The 23,337-nt window shown below is 35.5% G+C and overlaps 10 protein-coding genes across 10 annotated transcripts; 6 read left to right on the top strand and 4 right to left on the bottom strand.

Moving 5' to 3' along the window:
- Positions 1–269: 269 nt before the first annotated feature.
- On the top strand, positions 270–962 carry GET1 (GET complex subunit GET1; the record flags this gene model as incomplete). The annotated part of the gene is made up of 1 exon (XM_041552622.1): positions 270–962. One exon carries the CDS (start codon positions 270–272, stop codon positions 960–962), a length of 693 nt encoding a protein of 230 aa, XP_041408556.1.
- A 174-nt stretch (positions 963–1,136) lies between these two features.
- On the bottom strand, positions 1,137–3,365 carry STT3 (dolichyl-diphosphooligosaccharide--protein glycosyltransferase subunit STT3; the record flags this gene model as incomplete). Its single annotated transcript, XM_041552621.1, has 1 exon — positions 1,137–3,365. The coding sequence occupies one exon, from the start codon at positions 3,363–3,365 to the stop codon at positions 1,137–1,139; it is 2,229 nt and encodes a 742-aa protein (XP_041408555.1).
- Positions 3,366–4,872: 1,507 nt separating this feature from the next.
- On the top strand, positions 4,873–7,230 carry PIB2 (Pib2p; the record flags this gene model as incomplete). Its single annotated transcript, XM_041552620.1, has 1 exon — positions 4,873–7,230. The coding sequence occupies one exon, from the start codon at positions 4,873–4,875 to the stop codon at positions 7,228–7,230; it is 2,358 nt and encodes a 785-aa protein (XP_041408554.1).
- Positions 7,231–7,492: 262 nt separating this feature from the next.
- PPQ1 (protein-serine/threonine phosphatase) lies at positions 7,493–9,067 on the bottom strand (the record flags this gene model as incomplete). The annotated part of the gene is made up of 1 exon (XM_041552619.1): positions 7,493–9,067. One exon carries the CDS (start codon positions 9,065–9,067, stop codon positions 7,493–7,495), a length of 1,575 nt encoding a protein of 524 aa, XP_041408553.1.
- Positions 9,068–10,508: 1,441 nt separating this feature from the next.
- VPS45 (Vps45p) lies at positions 10,509–12,335 on the bottom strand (the record flags this gene model as incomplete). Its single annotated transcript, XM_041552618.1, has 1 exon — positions 10,509–12,335. The coding sequence occupies one exon, from the start codon at positions 12,333–12,335 to the stop codon at positions 10,509–10,511; it is 1,827 nt and encodes a 608-aa protein (XP_041408552.1).
- Positions 12,336–12,660: 325 nt separating this feature from the next.
- TCO89 (Tco89p) lies at positions 12,661–15,093 on the top strand (the record flags this gene model as incomplete). The annotated part of the gene is made up of 1 exon (XM_041552617.1): positions 12,661–15,093. One exon carries the CDS (start codon positions 12,661–12,663, stop codon positions 15,091–15,093), a length of 2,433 nt encoding a protein of 810 aa, XP_041408551.1.
- A 674-nt stretch (positions 15,094–15,767) lies between these two features.
- RTT10 (Rtt10p) lies at positions 15,768–18,857 on the top strand (the record flags this gene model as incomplete). The annotated part of the gene is made up of 1 exon (XM_041552616.1): positions 15,768–18,857. The coding sequence occupies one exon, from the start codon at positions 15,768–15,770 to the stop codon at positions 18,855–18,857; it is 3,090 nt and encodes a 1,029-aa protein (XP_041408550.1).
- A 173-nt stretch (positions 18,858–19,030) lies between these two features.
- On the bottom strand, positions 19,031–19,318 carry RTC6 (mitochondrial 54S ribosomal protein bL36m; the record flags this gene model as incomplete). Its single annotated transcript, XM_041552615.1, has 1 exon — positions 19,031–19,318. One exon carries the CDS (start codon positions 19,316–19,318, stop codon positions 19,031–19,033), a length of 288 nt encoding a protein of 95 aa, XP_041408549.1.
- Positions 19,319–20,063: 745 nt separating this feature from the next.
- Positions 20,064–21,755, top strand: MRN1 (Mrn1p; the record flags this gene model as incomplete). Its single annotated transcript, XM_041552614.1, has 1 exon — positions 20,064–21,755. The coding sequence occupies one exon, from the start codon at positions 20,064–20,066 to the stop codon at positions 21,753–21,755; it is 1,692 nt and encodes a 563-aa protein (XP_041408548.1).
- A 407-nt stretch (positions 21,756–22,162) lies between these two features.
- On the top strand, positions 22,163–23,008 carry UIP4 (Uip4p; the record flags this gene model as incomplete). The annotated part of the gene is made up of 1 exon (XM_041552613.1): positions 22,163–23,008. The coding sequence occupies one exon, from the start codon at positions 22,163–22,165 to the stop codon at positions 23,006–23,008; it is 846 nt and encodes a 281-aa protein (XP_041408547.1).
- Positions 23,009–23,337: the final 329 nt, after the last annotated feature.

Here is a 23,337-nt window from a genome sequence, read left to right as displayed (position 1 = left end):
TCTCTTCTATCTGGATGAGTAAGTTGATTCTTTGTATGTCTCTTTTTGTTTCTAAAATTCTAAAATTGTTTTTGCTTTGAGAAACTGAAAAATTATTTCGAAATTAAAGAACGAGATATATACCAATAAAGCTGCAATTAGACAGAGATAAACCAATTGATAACGGTAATATTATTACAAGAGACAGAAAGAGGATAAGAAGAAGGTACTGTTCAATCTACTAATTTATCCTGAGAAAGTACCGATAGCAGCCACCAAGGATAAAAAAGATGAGCGACCTTACTATGGAGTACTGGGTGCTTGCCACGACCTTAATGTTCGTTGTCATCACGAAATTTCTGCAATATTCTGCAAACTACCATGAATCATGGGTCAGCAAGTTCACTCAAGGTAATACGAGTTCATATAAGGACTACATGAGTAAGTTACACGAACAGAAGCTACTTCAAGAGGAGAACCATTCGATCTCGGCCCAAGATAACTACGCCAAATGGACCAAGAATAATAGAAAACTGGATAAATTAGCCACTGAATTAAAGACTCTGAAGGCTCAAATCCATGAACAAGCGTCTAAGAGTCAACAGCTGTTAAAGACATGTAAATTAGTTGGTCTGACATTACCTTTCTTTGCTTTGAAGATGTGGAAGGGTAAAGAGATTGTTTATTATTTACCAAGTAACAAGATGTTCCCACATTTGTTTAACGGTACTTGGCATCAAGGGTGGTTATTTGTTGCCATGTATCCACTAGATTTCGTGTTGAGCAAAATAAACACTGTTTACGATGTTACTTTTATTGCATCCAAGGTTCCGGTATATAAAGGAACCGCTGTTGGTGTCTCGCTAGGTATCTGGGTCTGGGCATTGACTAACGTCCTAGCTAGCATCGAATTTGTAATCAACCAGTTGTTTTTGGCACAAGCTGTTCCTGAACCAGTAGTTACTGAAAAGAAGGCTAACTAATATATCTAATTATCTAAGTATCTCAATCTTTTTCTTTTTATTTAACAATGCAAACTATAAAACGTAATTTTTTTTGTTACTATTATGATTTTTTATTGAGTTTTTAATATATATTTATATATTCTAATATTTTTTTTTGTACATAAATTGAGTATTGATAGACATATTCCTATCTTAGACTCTCAATTCGATTTGTGGTCTCTTGTTCGAACTTCTCTTGGAGTTCTTAGCTGCTTCGAATTCAGCAACATCTGAAAGATCTCTACCTTCAACATCAACATCCTTCAACTTGTAGATTCTAACTAACCAGTTCTCAGAAGAAAATACTTCATCAAAGTAGTCCAAGTTTTCAACATCATCAGCAGTGATGGTTTGTTGACGAACTCTGTCTTGACCTTGACCGTCTGGGAATAATTCTGGGAAACCATTGTAAGACATCTTGTACATCAAAGATTTCTTCATTGTTTCAGATGCTTGAGAATCCACTCTGAATTCACCTTGGTTGACAAAGAAATCTCTTTCTTTGACTTCTTCTGGCCAGATACCTTCGGCAATTCTGATCATCCATAAGAACTTGTTAATATCATCACCACCGAAACCTAGAACACCACCGAAGATAATCAAAACGTAATCGACGTCATGTTCCTTCAATAGCTCGTAGGAGACATCTTCTGGAGAAGCCATGGCTTTACCGACGATAGCAATATGGGTGTTGTTCCAGGTGTTGTTGTCAACCAAAGTGGTACGGTCAGCCATACCACCAATTTGGTAACCGTAATCCCACCAGGATGCAATCTTAGCATCGTAGTCGGTGTTCATACGTAACCAGTAGTAAGCTTCTCTGTAATCATCAATAATAGCCATAGAACCGTCTCTGTTTTGAGAAGGTAGGACAACAGATGGAGAGGAGTAAGCAGATTGGGTAACCCAAGTACAATGGTGGACAAATAAGTATAGGTAGTAAACGAAAGAGGCAGAAACTAGACCACGGGTTAGGACGGTCATGAATGAGGATTTCTTAGTACCAGTGGATTTAGTAGAGAAAATTGGGGAGAAATCTAAATAGATATCGAACAATTTAGATAGAGCAACAGCACCAGAGATACAGATAACTGGAGTCAAAGTCAACATTAATCTGACCATAACACCAGCGAAGTAAGAACATAGGACGGAGTAAACAATGATGAAGACATGCTCATCCTTTAGATCCATGAACATCAAGAAGACAGCAGCTGGGAACAACCAGATCAAGAAATGGGTGTCCAGGAAGAAAGCTGGCCATGTGATAGGTTGATGTTCGGAAACAGAGGCAATGATTGGGATGTGGATTCTAGCGTAGTTAGTATCCCATAGAGAATAGAATCTACCAGTCCATGGAGCAATTAGACCCAAATAAGTTAGAGCAAATAGACCAGCAACACCAATAGCCATGATTAAGATGACAGAGACCCACATGATAACCTTGAATTTCTTTTCAGAGATCTTAGCCTTAATGAAATCACCTAGAGCGACAATTTGCAATAGACCGAAGACCCCAAGAGCGGCCATATGATCGTTAGATTTGATTGGTAGGAAACCGACGAATGGAATTTGCATGGAGGCAATAGTACCGATAACAAACCAAGTGTTATAAGCAACGTAGATCTTAGCGGTGTATCTACCCATTAGAATCAAACAGAAGACATGGAATGGAATCAAGTTAGTGATGAAGACGTAACCACCCCAAGCGGAAACCATGTAGAAATAACATAGAGCAGCAAAACTACTGTTCAAGATGGAACCTTGTTTTAGACCTTTAATCCAGAACATGAAAGTGGCCATCAACAAAGTGATAGCAATGGCCTCATTATCGTAAGAACCAGCAACTGATCTAGAGATATAACCTGGAACGATACCAATGAAAGCAGCAGCTAAAAGACCAGCTTTTTGATCTTTTAATTCACAAGTTAATTTATAAGTGGCATAAGCAGTAACGGCAGAGAAAGCAGGAGCGAAAAGAACACAAATGTTTCTAATATCAACAGGAAGACCGATCTTCCTCAATGCATGCCAGATGAAAGCAGAAGTAGTCATTAGACCTGGATATAGAGTACCACCGGTGACTCTACCTAGTGGATACCAAGTTCTTTCATCGAACCAGTTTAAGAAATCCTTGAAAGAATTGTTAACAAGGTATTGGGTAGCACGATAATTAAACCACGGATCGAATTCATGAATAATAGATTCGAATCTAATGACAGCAAACAACCTTGAAGAGATTGAAGCGACAATGATAGCGATGAAGATCAAAGTCTTCAAAGAAGATTGAACCCAGGAGACACATTTACCGGCTTCAGTCTTTGATTCTTCATTAGCAGTGACGGCGTTATCTGGAACCACCACTTTTTCAACAACTTCTGACATTTAGTGTGTTGTATTATTTTTTAATTATATGAATATGTGTAAAATAAAAAGAAAGAAGGTTATTATTATCAATTCTTTTGTAATAATGTTATGAAACGTACACAATTTGTTTCAAATTCTAAAATTTCTTCTTATTATTAGGGAAATTAATGCACGAGAATTCGAGGGTGTAGAAGAAGTAGCAACTTTCTTATCTTATTCTGTTTCTATTAACTTAAAAAGGGTACACTCTTGATGAATTGTCAATAAAGGAAAACAAACCAATTAATTACACAGAATACTACAAAATAAAACGAAAGTAGGAATTGAAGTATCTTAGATCTAAATGAAACCTTTAAAAGTATTATATAATCTGTTATATAATAAAGTCTAAAAGATTAATATTAACTATTACAAGGTCTCCCCTCTAGAAAGAACACGTTATTCACATTGAAAAATTCAGTAATTAAATGGACTTTTCCTCTGCTCTAAACTTGACACGTCGCGCAACTTTGCTTTGCAATTTTGCAATTTTACAAATTAATAAGAGAAATTGCGCGCAAACTTGCGCGTTACATTTATCCATAATTTTTATTTTTTCTTCTTCTTTACGCTTCACAAACGCTAAATTGCGATTAACGCGTAACCAAAAATGGTTTTTTTTTCACAATTTCTCAAAGTTGTCTTTCAATTGCGCGTCATGTCTATTTTTTGCAATTTTGCAATTTTGTAATTTAGTTTTCAAACGCTAAAGTAGGGCTTACTACCACAAACCCTCACTCTCCCCGATTCGTACCCTCATCACCAGACACGGCAAGCCCTAACCCTTTTTAAACATTAAAACCCCAGCAGACAGGGAAAGAAAGAGCGAGCTAGTTATTTCGGTATGCAACCACCCAACGGCAGCTGCAGCCGATGGATGATTAATCTCTCTAGAAGAAAGGAAGGAGAGCGAGAAAATATGAAGGTCAAAAACAAAAGTAAATTGAGAGAATTGAGAAGAGCATGAGGACCTAAAGGGTTTCTTTTTATCCAAGCCCATTACGTACTATTTATCTGCTTTGCTTTTGACTCGATCTTTCATTCGGTGGCAAGCATTATAACATTTCCCTGCCTATTGTGTGCTTATTGTTTAGTCATCAACTTTAAGACACACACATATATAAATATATTCGAATTTAGTTGAACCAATACTGCTATATCATATTTTTTGCTATAGATTAGGATAATTAAGAACTTTCTCTGCCGTCACCTCCCTTCAGTGACGTAAATTACTACATTCGTTAGGTGGATCTACTTAAGTAGTTCATACATACAGGTACAGAAAGATAAATACACAGAAATTATTTCTTCTTCTTCAATGAGCATTAACGCTACTAGCAACAACAATAATATTATTACTGCTGAAAGTAATAATGGATACAAGAGTCAAGTATCGATGACTCCAACGATACGGGAGGAAATGGAAGAAGAAGTAGAACATGAGAAAGAGGCAGAAAAGGAAATGTTACGTAAATCTAGAGAAAATATGCGTGCGTCAAGGTATATTTCATCTTCTTCTTCGGCAAGATTAGCCACAGGAAATGCTATTAATAATAGTAGTAATACATTTATAGATTCTAATAATAACCCATTGAGATCAAACTCTACAATAACTTTTGAGAAAGTGAAAGTTATCCCGAGACCAAGGACGCAATCAGAACAAAGCATATTGAGTAGTTTGTCGTTGAAATCGTTATTAGATAATAAAATTAGTGCGAAAAGTGCAATGCAAAATGGTAATAATATCACCACTAATAATAATAACAATAATAGTAGTTCGAGTACTTCTGCTACTACCAATATCCCCCAAGAAGCTCAGATCGGGTTTCAAGAACCGTTTACCGATGATAATAGAATAGGGATAGATCAAATGAAAGCTGGAATGCCACCCATAGTGGCTCATAGTCCATTAGATTTACCAGGGAGTCTCTTGAAGGACGTCCCCGCCGAGATAGGATTAATGATCCCACCAACAATAGAGAATAATAATAATATTAGTAATGATGATAAACAAATGATGGTAGGAAGTACTTCTACAGAAGCCACCACAGCTACTGGTAAGCAAGGTTCTATAGCTGCCACTGATGACGATGAAGAGGATAGAGAAGACATAGAAGCTCATAATTTAACTACACAGGCATTAAGAAAATTGTCTATGTTGAAAATGGGAGAAAATAATTTATTGAACCCTACTGAGAGTGAGAAAGATAATGTTGACGAAAGTTATTCCAATAATTATAACGACGAAGATAAAATACCCAAGGTTACAGAAGATGCCTTTTCCACACAAGAAAATAACAACAACAACAACAACAGTAGTAATAATATTCCAAATGGGTCGTTATCGTTATCGTCTCCTTACGATAGACAAGGACCTGATAACAATGACAACATCGAAGACGATGATGAAACTTTGAAACTTGGAAGATCAGAATCGAATTTCACAGCCACCGTAGATATTAGTTCTGGAGTTGCTCCTACGGGGAATATGACAAGCGTGAACATGATACCGAAAACAATTGTCAACACATTAACACCATCACCACCACCTCCAGCCCCACCACCAAGTATACGGCGGGATCCCTCTATACAAGAATCGGAACAATCAATGCTATTTGTTAAAGATACTCGTCCTGAGATTGAGAACGATAATTTGAATAAAAAAATAAGATCTACACATATCAACAGTAAAGTTAATGCTATGACATTAAAGGGTAATAGTATCCAAAATGCCTCTAGGCAATATACAAATGGATTGCCTACAAATCAAATCGGTTTTAATAATAATAATAACAGCAATAGCACAATTTCCATGATGAGACAACCGCAACAATTACCATTTGGTACTGGGAACAAGCCCAATATCTATAATACTGGTCCATCATCATCGACGTCTTTAACTGCGACTATGGGAGTAGGTGTCAATGGAAAATCTACCAAATCTATTAAACAAATTAATAATCCTAAGAAACCGTTATACATGCCGGCTGTATTACGTAATGTCTCGGAGACTAATTTGACTAATGATGATTTTAGAGATCCAGGAAGTATGGACAGAATCAATGAAGAAGATGCCATGATTGAAGAAGAAGAAGATGATGATGAAAACGATGACGGTGTCTCCGGTATTATTGGGAATGACACCATGAGTTCAAATGGCAGTGCGCGGGATTATTTGTCGATGTATTCTGGAGGTGGTAATATCAACAGTCTTGATCGTCATTTAATTAAAAATACAGACAGTTCACATCATGGCATCAAGTTGCATCGTACACATACAAATACTCAGTCAAGTATCCATTCCACAGCAAGTTCAATATATAGTGCGTACCGTCACCGGTTCCAAGATCTAGTGAATTATTATCAAAAGGACACAAACTCCAGTGCGGGGAGTCGTTCAATGAACAAACAACCTACAAGGACACACTGGGTTCCCGATTCTGAACGTGATAGTTGTCATGCATGCCATACAAAATTTAGCATGCTAGAGCGTAAACATCATTGTCGTCATTGTGGGGAGCTTTTCTGTCAGAAGGATCTACCTGATATGGTGTATTTGAATAGTGATGCTCAATTCTGTCAATTAAGACAATTTGGTGGAGGTGTCCTAGTCAAAGTTTGTCATGGTTGTTATATTGCTAATGATGAATATATGCAAGCTATAAAATTGAAAAAATTGAAAAGAATGGAGGAACAACAACTACAACTACGGAAGGAACAACAAAATGGTAATGCAGATGAATATATGCCAATTCGTAGACGTAATGGACAACGTAGCGTTGAAAATAGACGTGAGAGTGTCGCCGGAAGTGTCCCAGTAGATTGGAACTGGAGTAGTTTTTAGATCGTATAGATAGAACTATATATATATATATATATATTTAAATAATAATTAAAAACAAAAAACAAAATTAAAGTAAAATAAACTAGAATTGGAATAGATAGAAGTACGTAATATAAATACATTGTAGATATAGAAAGGAATTTTAGGAAAAAAAAAGAATACTCAATGAAAAGACGCAAAACACGTGAATATACATAAAACATAACAAAACATACGAAGAGGAAAAAAACAATGTACAATGTTATTTCTCTTCTATTCTTAATTAATATTTTTTCTTAGATATAATATGAGGTTTTAATAATTCAAAACTACACATTAGACCTGTATTAATTGCTAGGACGGCACCCCAATTTTGAAATTGTCCACAATAATTTGGTGCACTAAAGACAGTAACTAATTTTTTCTTTGCGAAAAATTCGTAACCATCTTCAACAACCATATGTCCTCTAATAATCAAATCGAATTTAAATTTTGCACAAAAATCCAAAACATTTGATTTTGAAAAGGTATATGAGACACCTCTATCGTTCGAGGACCAATCTCTTACTGTAGAATCCGGATCTGACCATAATAAATCAGTGATTAACCCATTATCTGGAATATCAGTAGGTCTCACAACAGTTTTATTAATTTGGTTCAAATTTTTTAAATCTGGGGAGATACCACCATGGACACAAAAGATTTTATCATTAATTGTAGCAGCAATTGGTAAACAATTGAATACATCGATGAAGGCTTTCCAAACTTTGGTTGATTTTCTACGTTTACATTCATCATAGAAACCGTACATCTTAGTGACGTTTGCAGATTCATGATTACCTCTTAACATAAAGAAATTATTTGGATATTTCAATTTATAACAAAGTAAAAGTAAAATTGTCTCAAGAGATTGTTTACCTCGGTCGATATAGTCCCCTAAAAACAGGTAATTTGTTTCAGATGGGATACCACTCAACTTCAGAATTCTTAACAAGTCATTGAATTGGCCATGAAGATCACCTACGATCTTAATTGGTGCTTGTAATCTTAATAAAGTTGGCTGACGTAAAAAAATTTCTCTAACGGCAACACAAATCAATTGGATTTCCCAAGCATGGAATGGGAATTTGTCTCTCTTTGATTTAGGAACGGAGATGTTACCGTTGCCACCATTAGTACTATTACCATTAGTATTCAAGAGAATCAATTTTTTGATCATTGAATCCACATTAACACCTTCATTAGAAGATGGATCATTAGGATGTTTCTTTAAAAACAAAGGCGAATTTTTCGATTTCTTTGAGGTTGGAGATCCATTTGAATTAGAGGATGATGATAAAGAATTATTCTTTGAAGATAATGAAGTGGATAATATACTGGTCAATTTTGACTTAGTAATAAAATTCGATGGTGAGCCCCCGCTCGTTAAAGATGACGACACGGAGCTGGCCGGGTAAGACCCGAAGTCATTCAACAAAATTGGTGAGCCATGAGGACTAGAAGAATCATCGTCATCCGAACTTGAACTGGATGAAGAATAAACGGTGTCGTCGTTCACTGAGACTCTATTAGTCTGTGTAGTAGAGATTGATGGTTTAATGAAATTGGGTAAATTGGTTAGAGCAGTGTAATTGCTGCTGTAATGTAAGTTTGCGTTAACATTATCATTGGTATTATTTGTATTATTTGTATTTGGATAGATGATAGGTTTATACCTATCATCTGGGTCATTAGAAGAGTCATTAGAAGATGCAGATGTGGCCGAGTCGTCGCTAGCGGAGCTGGATGCAGAGTTGTTACTAGAATTTGAGTTACTCGGTAGTAAGAAATTATTATCTTGGTTTGACGGGCTTCGCATTAAACTGATGAGATGTAGATATTACTTAATAATAAAAAAGACAACAATAAAAACTTTGTAAAAACAGGTATGGGATGGAAATAACACTAATGATAGTACGACGAGGTTTAACGAAACGAGTTTTCAATTAACCAAACTGCTCTCTACTTCCAAAGAAATATGTAAGCTCTTTCGCTGTTATATATATATATTTCTATTACTAAAATGATTATGTAACGAAACGGGCTGTGGGCAGGGAAAGTTCCGCAGGACAGGACGGCGAGAGGGAGGAATGGCAGCAAAAAATTTGTTCGCAGCTCGTTGGAAGTGATGTTGCCGTTTGGGGGTGTTTGAGGCCATTGACGACGACACACTTCGAGTGACTTGTTGGGATCACGACCAGGTTGGACGGTCGATGGTGTTGGTTATAGTTACAAGTGGGTGTCTACAAGTTGTGGACACGTTGGAAGGGTGGTGCTAGTGCAAGAGCAGCGGGTCTTCTGGGTGGAGGCCCGCTGGACGTGACACACACTATATAGCCATACTATATAACTACGACATGCTATACGACATGTGTAATTGGAAGGTTGTCTAAGACTGAGGGAGGAACTGTGTTTTATAAGAGCCAGGAGCTCTCTGCCCCTTGACTAGTTAGAATTGCTCGATGTAGGCCATGATCATCAAACTTGACTGTCCTACACGTGCAAGAACTGACGTTTCTGTACAGAAGTTGCGCCATTTTTTTAGTTCTTGGTGAGGCTCTCTTTGTGTTGTGACGAATCAAACCAGGCGGTGCCATATACCTCTTTAGTCCTCTGTTGCTATGTACGTGATTCGATTTCGTCTCTACAGCAAGTGCTTAATAGATTCTTCTATTGAACTGGATCTCCCCTTTGACTTCTCGAAGTTGAGACTCGTACGTTTTGACAGAAAAGGAAAAGAGTTGCAGCTTACTGGGTTGTCACAACATGGCTAATCATTTTGTATTTATCATATTTTGCTATGTCACTAGCTTAATTAATTACAATATATTTTGTGTTTCGAGTAAATACTTATTAAGCAAGTAGATATTATAATGTTACATACACATATATAGAACATCTTGTTTGATAGGATGACGTTAAATAAGTATCAATTAGGATTCCAGTTAACTGCAACGAGACAACCCTACTTCTTTGGCTGATCGTCATAAATGGATCAAAGTAATATTCCAAACAGTGGATTATATATTGGTGGGTGCAAAAGTAAGAGAATGTGATGTGGTGGGGGTATCAGATGGTACCATACTCCTAACCATTCAGGAACCTAATTGACATATAGAGTAGTAGTAATTTGCACTGAAGACATACAGTGTATGGTGCAACGAGAATCAAGGAAATACGTTTGAAGAAATTCATAATTCATAGGATGCATATATATATATGCAAGTTCAAATATCAAATACATGTATTTATTTATTCATTTATCTTAGGAAGTTTATATATTGTGTAGTATTGACAACAGAAGTACCACCAAGAACAACACGCATCCGTCCCGCTTGTTTATCCTTCATGGTTTCATTGAATTCATACACTAACCGTGATTCCTCGAACGTGACACCACCGACAATAAACAACACCACATCTTGAGGAGGTGGACTAGTCCTTGCTGAATTGTCGTTGACTCCAGAATCCCCACCTAATGTCTTATAGACTGATTCGCTCAATTTATTACTGGATAATTCACTCAATATACGTGACACACTGGGAACATATTGCATATACACATTGTCTGTAGAATTGTCATGTATACGACGATGCAAATCCATCTTACTATTGAACCGTTTTGTCAACTCACTTAATAAATCATCTTTTGTGCCACTGCCGCCGCTGCTTGCATCTGTATTACTGTTAGAAGCACCCTTCTTATTATAATCTTGGAATTGCTTACGGAACTTATGAATGTAATTAATATCCTCAGCGGGCAGATATTGTTTCAATACTTCCAAGATCTCATTAATCCTTTCAATTTTTCCATCACTATCCAATTCATCATGTCTCAAGAAATAGATACAACCTAGTTTCAATTTGTAATCCTTATCAATCTTTGGATCCTTTAAAAGCTTCAACAGGGCTTCATAATCACCTTGGTATTCTTTATGAACAACAAGGTTCTGTTCAACTTCACTAACTTCCCAAATATTTTGGTCAGCTAACTGCCTATCAAGTTCTCCAACAATTGCCATATGTTTGGACACATTTCCAGAAAGTTTCTTAAACTCAGGATATTTTTCAATAAATTTCTTAATGTCGGCTATCGAATCCAATTGTGAATTAATTTGACTACTGTCCTTATATTTATTCACATAGGACGAAACTTTATCACCTAATTCACCAAAATTTAAATACCGTGTCTCTTTGAAAAATTGATCCTCCTTTGACGATAACGTCACTTTAGCTAACAATTTATCAACATGTGGAATATCCTTAAGGTCTACTATGTTCCTCTTGATACCAATGTATTCGTTGATCATGGATTGATATGTCCATGGTTGTAACAATGGCGTGTAAGGGTCAGCGTTACGATCTAGAATAATCAAACATGGTGAAGAATCCATCTTTGGGAAATCAAACAATACCTTTTCATTTGTAGATATAGTCTTATCCACATTTTGTGCAAGTCTTCGACATACTTTGCTTCCTGAATCGTACCTTATCTCTGGTTTAATCTTTAATGATAGCAACAATGATGTCAAACACGATGTAGTTGATTCCAGATTCCCTTCACTCCAAATTCCCTGTTGCGTTAGCAATGATCTATTATCCATATCAAATGAAAATAAGTACTCGTTTAGAACTTGGTAATCTTGGAAGATCTCTTCTACTTTAACTACGGCACTTAAACTATCAGCTTCTGCCAAACGTTCCAATTGAGACTTTGAAACCATGTTATTAAAGAAGATATGATATTCACCATATCGAGGATTCTCTAATTCTTTAACCAGACAATCTATTGTCTTATCAGTTGGTTTCACATATACTAGGCACTTCAAATGACGCATAATATCACGTTTGTTGTTTTCAACTGTCTCTACAAGGTATATTTCATGTTTCAACAAGTCACTTTGAGTGGCACACATGGATATGACTGGCGTAGTATCCTTGTCCAATAACAAGACTTTGATCCTAGACTCATTTAGAACAGTGGTACCCTTCTTAGAGCCAGAGATTTCACCAAACCCACCATTGGCCCTCCCTTGAGAATTGAATATTCTTTGTGTATAGAAATCACCTACTTTAAACAAATCCATTACCCTCAATAGCTAAAAAAATCAAAGGGAGAATAACAAACTGTGCTTTGGACTAATGTAATGTTATATATAATTGAATCACCGAGTCTCTGATCCTTATGAAATGATATATTTTGTACTGCTGTTGTTTGCTCTGTATAGATACCAATCTTTCATTTTTGTATGAAAAGACTACAAAATTCCGACCTTATAACTTTTATTAAAAGGAAAACCCAACTTAGAACAAGAACAAATATCTTGGGAAATTACGAACAATAAACACACATTTTCTCTAATATACTGAGAGAAACCATCATATTTTGGTGTCTAAGATTATTATATAAATATGGGCCATAAGATAAAAGTAGAACCTACACAGATAGCGTCGCCAACGGGAATTCATTTGGGACCCTCCCAATTCATACATGGTCAGAACAATAAGCCTCCAACAAGACAATTCACCACTAGATCTCGTGCCAAAAGTACTGCAAGTTTCAAGGGTCTGAGGAAAGTATTGACTCATGATGGCACCTCCATCGATCGGGACTCCATGAAACCTACGAAATCTAGTGATGCACTCTTTAGGAAACGTGCCATAAGTGGACTGAATATGACTGCATTGGCTAGGGTTAGGTCAAACCCAAATGTACATGGAGGTTCAGGAAGTCATGGTCATGGCACAGGAATGTGGATGGGTATCCCTGGAATTAAACCCAGGAGGACTAAAAGTACACATTCTGTTATCAGTATGAAGGATAACAGTGATAGTTGCTCTAACAGTGAAGAAGAATTGGTTACAGACAGTGAATCAGATACTGCTACGAAGGACGGACATAGGAGTAATAAACGTAGTAATAGCAACAGTAGTGGTACTGGCATGATGCGCGATAACTCTAGGGAGAAACTTATATCAATCGATAGCATCATGGAGGAGGCCCAAATGGATGAGAGAACAGAGGATCTACTGACTGACAAGGAACATGTGGTCAAGCCATTGAGTTACAAACCACCTTCTGATTATATAGATCATGGAAATACAAGCGTGAGTCAGGATAAGCTGAATGATTCTTCTCACAACGACACATCATTAGAACTAGAAATAAAAACCAACGGGTTTAATAATGGAGGTCAAACTGTTAACAGACTGACCACAAAAGAGGACGATAATAATGAAGATTATTTAAAGAAAAATGCTGAATTATCTATTAGCAATGATCATATCGAACCAGCGGATATATCCGATAGTAATGAGGGTTATGATCTATACAGAAATCAACTAACTAGACAGACAAACAACAAAGAATACGATACAAATATGGACCAAAAACAAAATATAACAGTACAGAAAGATAACGATAATAAAGTTGAAAATAGTCGGAAGAATGATGAATTAAATGATCAGTATATACCCAATATGATTCTATCTCAATCCACTGGGGTAGTAAGACATTTTGATGATCTACCATCTATACAAAATTCGCTTTCCAATGAAATACATGCAAACCGTAATTCAGGATACTCAATTGTCAATAATAATAATAATATTAATATGGGCCAAGAAACTTACAAAACATCACATTTACTAAACAGTAGAGAACCTATATCGTCTGTTCATCAAGTACCGAAAGAACTTGCAAATAAAATCAATGGATTCAACACGAATGAGGACTCGATGAACAATAACAACAATTCAGATATTCCAGGGAATGTTCAAAATTCAAAAATATCAAATTTTTCCAATTCATATTCTAGTTTAACCAATAATTTACAACGGGCCAATGCTGCAGCAGTGTTAGGTAAGACAGCCAGTGCAAGAGTCCCACAGAGTCCACATAGACCAAATACAGGCACAAACTCACAGACAGGCTCTACACCACTAAGTAGTCTTTTTAGAAAGAGAAGTAATCAATACGACCTTTCTGGGTCTAATGCTAATAAGACAGAAACAGATGATGTTGCTAAAGGTGAAGATGGGAAGAAACTCAATAACTTTTCTCAATTCCTAAAATCTGACATGACTGAGGGTGACTCTAGAACACAGAGGAAACTTTGGTTACAAAGAGAAAATTCGATCATGGATTTAAATATTCAGAATGGGTCTGTAGATTCTGTGTTCATGGTTACAAATGTAGATGTCAAACGAGAATTCGAAAGAATATCACACGAATATACAAATTCAAAAAGATTTTATAATTCGTTGGATGCATCATTAAATAGATTTGAAACCTATAAAAAACAGCAAGAAGATACAAACAGGATGAATGAAATGAATTCGAAGACTAAATATAAATCCAAATCAACAAATACCAAGCTATCGGGCCATCTCTCTTTAAGATCTACTGACAGCAATAATACGGAATTCTTTGCTAATTATGGTTCTAGTCAATCTAATACTGTTAATATGGAGGAATTCTTGCCAACTATACAAAATTCCAAATTACAAAGAGTCTTGTCTTCAATATGGAAAGAAGAAAGTATGGCTTTTAACAATGAAATGAATCAATTAAACAAGAGCAATAGGAGCCATCATCAAAGAGAGCTAAGCGATAGTTCTCAGAATAGATTATCACAAGCGGGAAATGCTGGATCAAGATCAATATACAACAACAGCTACCTCAATGGTATAAACCAAAGTAGTAATAATAGACAATCCTTACGAAACACAACGATGAACAACAATTATGGAAGTCAGTCCAGGATGATGAATTCGTTGCAGCCAACCACCCGTGCTGTCATTAGACGAAATGAATCTAGCTCTCAACAAGCACAACGATTCTGAAAATAGTGTCATACGTTGTCCTCTCTCCTTGTAATAATAAGTAAACTCAAAGTCCATTGGTTCACATTTAATATACATTCTGGCAAGTTGTGTCATTACATAAAATTACAAACTCATTAGTTTCTATCGAATTTTGGGGGTTTCACCTATATTACAGGACGGTAGAATAACTCTTTGGATTAATTTAGAGGGCCAAGGAGAGTTCACGGATTTTATCAAACCGATTATAATTGTCATAGAAGCATTTAAGTTATATATATATATATATACTATAATACCCTTATGTCATTAAGTTCCACGAAATTGGTCTGATTAATACTCTTTCATAATGCTCAAAGATACATTTTTTGAAGTTTCTTTTGAACTGAATATCACTTTGATACCCTATATAGCACTCATAATACTACACTATTTCGTAAGAAAATGATTTGAAGGCAATCTACTTAAAAGTTCACCTGCCTTTCTTATTTCTCCTTTCGATGCTGTCAATGCAAAGTGAAAAAAACGACATTGTAGTGAAAATTTTCGAGATTGCCTCTATAAAAAGGAAAACAACAATCAGCGATGCCGATGACTTCAGAGAGAACATTTGAATGTTTAAAACGTAGTACATCACTAGACATTTGCCCCAATTGAACACTACATTGATATAAGTGTGACTACAAGCGGTTGAGATGGCTGAAAAGTTGCAAGATTTGTCCCATTATGGACCATCATTATGTGTGAAATTTAACAAGACATACACTGAATACCTCTTCGTTGCTGTTGGTCCGTTCGTCCAAATATATAAATATGGTACTCGTGAACTAATAAATAGATTACGTATTTTCAAGGCAAACAAAGTTCATGGTTTCAACTTCTCAAGTGATGGGAAGAACTGTGTCCTCTTTGGATCAAAATCAATTTTGTTATGTTCCATTGATGAGCTATTAAGTTCCAGTGATGTTAGCTCAATGGAAAAGATGTACACAGAATGGATAGTTGATTCAACATTCAGCTATGACAGTACTCAATTATACGTTCTTACATGTTATAATTTAGTTCTTGTGACCGATTTACAAGGAAACATCATCATGAGGAAGAATCTATTGAACGAAAGATCCATTTTATATTCAGGTACCATTAAAGTATTGTCTGATGAAAGAGTAGTTATAAACGCAGGTACAGTTCTTGGGGGTATTCTAATTTGGGATCTGTACAAAGAGGAAAAGATTCACAACCTGACTGGACATGACGGTTCTATCTTTTATGTTGTAGTTAGTGATAAAGGTCATTATGTTGTAAGTTGTTCAGATGATAGATCTATTAGGCTGTGGGATTTAGTAAGTGGTAAAGAACTATCGGTTGGATGGGGACACACTGCGAGAATTTGGAATTTAAAATTTTTTAATAACGATACTCAATTGATTAGTGTCTCTGAAGATTGTACCTGCCGTGTTTGGAATATCATTAAGACAGATGAAAAGATCGAGTTAGTTATGACTAATATTTATGAAACCCATCTTATAAAGAATGTATGGGGTGTTGATGTTCAAGAAGACAAGAGTATTGCAGCTACATCTGGTAACGATGGCCGTATCAAATTAATTGATTTGAAACAATCTACAAGATTTGGTGATAGTGAACGTTGTTTCAACATTACATCACTACCAATTAAAGGTGATTTTAACGTTCAGAAGGGAGAAATATTCAAGGGGTTCCACTGGTTTGACTTTGGTCTAGTTGCCATCACATCTTTAGGTAACGTGTTGAAATATTCTGAAAGTGAGATGACTTGGGAATTAGTAACATCTGACGAAAGATTAGCTTCTTATTCTACAACAAATGGCATTACAGATGCTACTCATGAAAATAATGTTATTGTCTTTTCAAATAACAAATGCGATTTATTGATGTTGAATTTTTCTCAGAATGGACAAACTGTCAATTGTGAAAGTTCGTTACATATCGAATCATTATCAAAGACGTGTAACTCTATGGTCATTCCATATGGGTTACAATATTGCTTAGTAGCAGTCGAGTCACCTAATCCTCGTGACAAATTCGTTGTGCTACAAGTTGATATTTTAACATTGAAAGTCACAAAGAGATTTAATTTCTCAAAACCAGATAACTTTGTGTCGTCATGTCTTGAAGTCTTTGAGAACCTTTTGTTAATTGGATCAAGATTCAGCACCGTGGCTATATTTAACCTTGAAGATGATTCTCAGAAACCATATCTTATTAGGAAAATAACTCCCGGTGACACCACTACATCGATTAAATATATCGAAACAGCCAATGGACAAGCATTATTTTCCGTGACCAATAGAGATGGATTTTACAATTTTATTACAGTCAATATTAATTCATTTAAACAATTAGCCAATGATTACAACGATGCGGTATGTTTACATAAAATTATTCATTCCAATAAAGTCATAAAGGGGTTCCTAGAGGGGGCCTTCTATAATTATAAAGGCGAGTACATCACATATGGATTCAAATCGAGCTTGTTTTACATGTTTAATGAAAAAAATGGGTACGAAATTACCAGCCAGGTATGTGGTGGAGCTCATAGACAATGGAAATTATGTTCTTTGAAACAAGATACTGGCTTTATGCTTGTATATATTAAAGCTTCTGAGTTATTCTTAAGGAAAATATACGCTTCAGATATTCCAGAGACACTAGAAAATGGTATCCATGGCAGGGAAATAAGAGACATTAGTATCTTACCTTCGAGAATTACAGATAAGTATGAACCTCAGGATGGATATTTGTTTGTCAGTGGATCAGAGGATACTACTGTCAAGTTATGCAAATATAATCCGAAGGATGGTGTCGTTGTTAGTTATTGGACCGAAAGAAAACACGTATCGGGTTTACAACGGTTAAGTTTCATCAATGATAAATTGATGGTATCATGTTCAGCAAGAGAAGAATTATTCTTGTGGGAATTGAATACAGAATTCAAATCTAACCCATATATGACTATACGACAATCATTACCTACATTGACTACACATCCCGATCTAAGAATCATGGACTTTGATGTAGTATTTGATGGGTCAAGTAGCAATTTTATAATCGCTACTGTCTATTCCGATTCTTCGATTAAAGTGTGGTACTACGATTATGAAATTAATCAATATGAAAAGATTTGGGAAAATAGATATCAAACGTGTTGTATATTAAATACATCATTTGTTCAGCTCGGAAAACAATTATATCTGTTGATTGCTTCCACTGATGGATTTTTATCTCTTTATGATCTTACTTCAGAATTACTATTTATAAAGAACATTAACAATGGTATTGAATTGAACAGAGAAGAACTAGAATTGGTAAAATCCGAGAGCAAACCACAATTATCGTTACATGTCCACAAATCTGGGATCAAGACCATGGATATGAAAGTTACTAAAGATAACATCTTACAAGTATTTACAGGTGGCGATGATAATGCTATTGGAATAAGTATCATAGAACAAAATAGTGACAATAGTCGAATTCTTACTGGCAAAGTAACATCCTTTATCGAGGATGCTGCATCCTCTACAGTGACATCATGTCAATTATTTAATAATGGCACCAACTTAATTACCACTTCGGTAGATCAGCGAGTACGTATATGGAATATTTCTTCTGATAATAAACTAAATTTGAAGGATACCAAGTATACAACCATTGCCGATACAGGGTCCTGCAATGTAGTGACAGATAATGACAACACGCAATCCATATTACTAGGAGGTGTTGGCCTATCTGTATGGAAATATTAAATATAAATAAGGTATACTCTTTTATTTTATGTATTATTTACATGGATTGTGCATTTTGTTTTTTTAATTATATATAGATGTATATGCAAGTGTATGTAAAAGGCTTCATTATGAATATAGATATGTTTTTTTAAAAATTGAGAAAACATTCTCACATTCTCATAAGTTTCTCTCTAACCTGAACGTTGTTTATGCTTATGATTCGATTTACAATACACATATACCCTTCCTTTACGTCTTACAATGTAACAATCTTTGCAAAATTTTTTCAATGATGATTTCACTTTAAATCCACGAGTAGCAACTACCAAAGTCAACGGAGATCTTATCATAACTCTGTTCATTGTATTAAACGCATTTAAACTGTATGATCTCGTTAACATATCACGTACTATCGTAGTGAGTCCCATACGTGTCTTCAGCACGCTCCTTAAACCTGACCTCAATAAAACACCAGACATAGCAAAAAAATGAGTATCTTATACCTTATAAAATCCCCACAGACGTAATTTATGATTTCTAAGCGCTACTTGAACTACTTTAAACAGCTTCTGGATGCATCAATGACTTATTTATCGCTCTTCCCTCCTTCCCTTTAACCTCGAGGTTGCCAACCTTCCCAGCTTGTCTAATGGAAGAGCAGCGATTGAAATTAAGCTCGCAGTCGTGCGGAGTGACCGTTACCCTCTCCGTCCGGGGAAACCGAGATTTTTGGCTTCGAAAATTTTATTTTGAGATTTTTCTTTTGGGGGAAAATTTGGCCCAGTGGCGGTTAAAAGCCAATTCTGAAAGCCACTTGCAATGGGACAAGAAGAACCAACCTTGAAGGATCACGATTGAACAGCACACTACAAGAGACACCAGAGTTTCGTTTGCATCATATAACACGTTGTTTGATAGCCATCTCTCTTTTTTACAACAGCAACAATCAGACGTTGATATATTCATTCTATCTATTGCAATATCTATATTCTCGACATTATATTTCTTTTCACTTTCTTTCTTTAATTCACTTCACTTCAAGGACTATATTTTATTTCTTTTTCGATTTCTTCGATTTCTTCCAGTTATTGACCAAAACAAGTTTGATTAATAACTCTTTTTTCCCTCTTTCACTTCTCTGAAATATATTATTATTACACTATTATTTTTATTATCACACACTACTATTTTTCACATTCATTATAACCCTTCTAAGACGAAACAATGGACAATCGAATTATTGATAATTATGCATTAGCAAATGATGAAAACAACTTTAAACAATATCCAGAGGTCAATTATCAAATGAACCCTGATGGATCAATGAACGCCGGAACTAACGGATTCACTTATCAGTCACCAGAGCGCAGTATACCACCTTTCCATATGAACAACGGTGGTGGTATGGTAGACGATTCCTTCATGTCTTCATCGGCTCCATATTTGAATGGTAATTCAAATCTTAGAATAAGTTCAAACTCTAGCGAACGTGACGGTACAGGATACACAATGACCGAGGATGACCTAATTACCCAACAGATGTCCAACATACACTTAAGTTATTCGGGGATCCCTGAACCGCAGGACGCATTTGGCGTTGTTGCTACCGCTACTGCGGTAGCCAATGCTAATACATCATTTTCCACTCAATCAACTTTACAAATTACAAATCCATTAAATTTCACTTCTGCGCCAAGTAGGACAGTATATTTAGGAAATATACCACCAAATGCTACTATTAGAGAACTCTTGGATCATGTTCGTAGTGGCGTAGTTGATGAAATTAAAATTTTACCTGAAAAAATGTGTGCATTTATTTCATTTGTCGATGAAAATGCTGCGTTATTATTCCATTCTGATGCTATTTTGAAAAGATTAAATATCGATGGTAGGGATATTAAAATTGGTTGGGGTAAGTCTGCAAGAATGGATCCTTTAGTATTAGCCAAGATTCAAGCCGATGGTGCCACCAGAAATGTTTACATTGGCCATTTAAATGATGAACCGATGGTGAAAGATGAAGAAACTTTAAGAAACGATTTAGTTCAATTTGGTGAAATCGATACTATAAAATTTGTTAAGGAAAAAGGTATTGCATTTATTCATTTTGGTTCTATTGCAACAGCGATTTCTGTTGTGACAAATTTATCAAATATTAATCCAACTTATTCTCAAAAGAGAGTCTTCTATGGTAAAGATAGATGTGCCTTCATTACAAAGACACAACAACATAATGCAGCACAATTCCTTGGGATACAATCGGGTGTTGATAAATTAGCTCAATTTAATGATAGAGAATTTATTTCAAATGCATTATTACAACAATCGGCTGCTGCCGCTGCAATTGCTACCTCTGCAGGTGGCCCAAATAATTTAGGGAATCGTACCATCTACCTGGGCAATTTACCTAAGGATGTTAGAGTAGAAGAGATTTGTAATGTAGTTCGTGGTGGGATATTACAAAGTATAAAACTTTTATCCGATAGATTTGTTTGTTTTGTAACGTTTATCGATCCAACTGCTGCTGCTCAATTCTATGCGATGAGTTCATTACACGGTCTTACTATCCAGAAGAAACGTTGCAAAGTTGGTTGGGGGAAACATTCGGGTCCTTTACCAAATGCTTTAGCATTAGCCGTTGGCCATGGTGCCTCCAGAAACGTTTACATTGGTAATATTGATATGAATAACGTTGAATTCTTTAACGAACATAATTTAAGAAATATTTTCAAACAATATGGGGAAGTTGAACAAATCAATTTCTTGCCAGATAAGAGATGTTGTTTCATCAATTTCACAAATATTAACAATGCTATATTATGTTTAGATAAAATTAAATCCGTCCCAGCATTTGAAAACTTAAAGATAAATTTCGGGAAGGATAGATGTGGTAACGTTCCACACCAGGCACGCTGAACACCTTCGAGACGATCGTCAACTTCGTTGTCATCCAAGTAAATTGCAAAACGTTGTTGCCAAATGAATGAGTCAAGTTGCTTTCCTCTCTCTATACCCTTAGCATGCCCTAATGCCAACCCTAGGGCCTCCCCAGATCTCGCTTTTTCTGTTTAACGTGAACTCTCCCGCCCCTTAAAGAAAAATAAACCACAGCCAAAACAAATAATTTAAATAATTTATATAAAAGTTGCCTAATGAAATCCCTTCTTTTTATTTGTTTTGTAATTGATGGTAATAAAAATCTCCAATGACAATTTGCATACTCTGCTGAATACGTTAGTTTGAGTTTTACAGTATTTAAGAAACAATTCATAAATTAGAATACCGGAAAAGAGGGGAGACAGAAATAAATTAATAAATATAATATGGTCGAAATTCTGATTCCTGATGAAAAGCTAACCTTTAAAGCATTGAAGATCGCAGGCGACTTCACAGCTTGGAAAATCCAACCAATGGTGCTGGTCTCAAAGGATGAATCCGTAGAACACATTCCTTCATGGAGATTTGTTATTACTGACGATATGATTAAGGACTATTGCACCGAGGAATCTTCTAATGAGACAATGATTCATTTCAAATTCATTGATGATGGCGACAATTGGTTTACTTCTGATAATTTTGATTTGATTCCCGATGAAAATAATAATATTAATAATGGTATATTGTTGCAGTTTGAGAATGGAAAATTGAAAGAAGAAACAAATATTGATATTGACGATACTCCAGAATCGTCACTAATAGAACCCGTTTTGCAGGATCTCACTCCAGACCCAAGTTTGGAAAATATTGCAATCGTTAAACAGACTAGTGATGATGGTGATAATGGCGTTGCTACCGGTGATGAAGATGAAGATACTGCAATGGATACCATAAATGAAGAACAACCAGTACCTCTTGTTATACCACAGACACCAATTAAGTCTGGTCGAGGATCTCCAGTTGGTGACGAAACGGTATTCTTTTCTCCAGGTATGAATATCCCAAAGGGGCTAGATGTCACGGAGGATGAAGATGAAGCTGAAACTCCTGCTGCAGAAAGAGCAATGGTTGAAAAATTGAAAGAAGATGAAATTAATAACCTAATGAATAAAGAAGTACGTGAGACAAAGGATCCTGAAGCTTATAAGGGCATGCTACAAAGATTGATTGATTTTATTTCTGCCTTTTTTGGCTCATGGTTTCATTTTTTCACTGGAGGTAATAAGGACTAGATTTTTAAAATTATCTCACTAAATGTCATATTTTGCTTCCAAAAACAAAAAAACACAACAACTCATAGACTTTTATAATCTATATTTTGTTTTTCTTCTTTCCCTCATTCACACCTCCATTTCACAGAACATTAAGATATATATATATATATATATATAAAATATGTATAGCTGACATTATCAGAACTAAACGTAATATTTGATAAGTTAATAAAATATATTTTGCTAATTAATAGAAAGAAAGAGTTGAAATATTGTATTTTAAATTAAAAAATTATGTAATTTTAAATAGTTTAAAGAATTAGAAAAGTGTCACTTGAAGGTAAGAA

Source organism: Maudiozyma barnettii (assembly GCF_903064755.1).
Source record: "Maudiozyma barnettii strain CLIB 1767 genome assembly, contig: KABA2_11, whole genome shotgun sequence".
Lineage (NCBI taxonomy): Eukaryota > Fungi > Ascomycota > Saccharomycetes > Saccharomycetales > Saccharomycetaceae > Maudiozyma > Maudiozyma barnettii.
The sequence above is the reverse complement of the archived record's forward strand: the minus strand, read 5'-3'. Positions and strand labels throughout refer to the sequence as shown.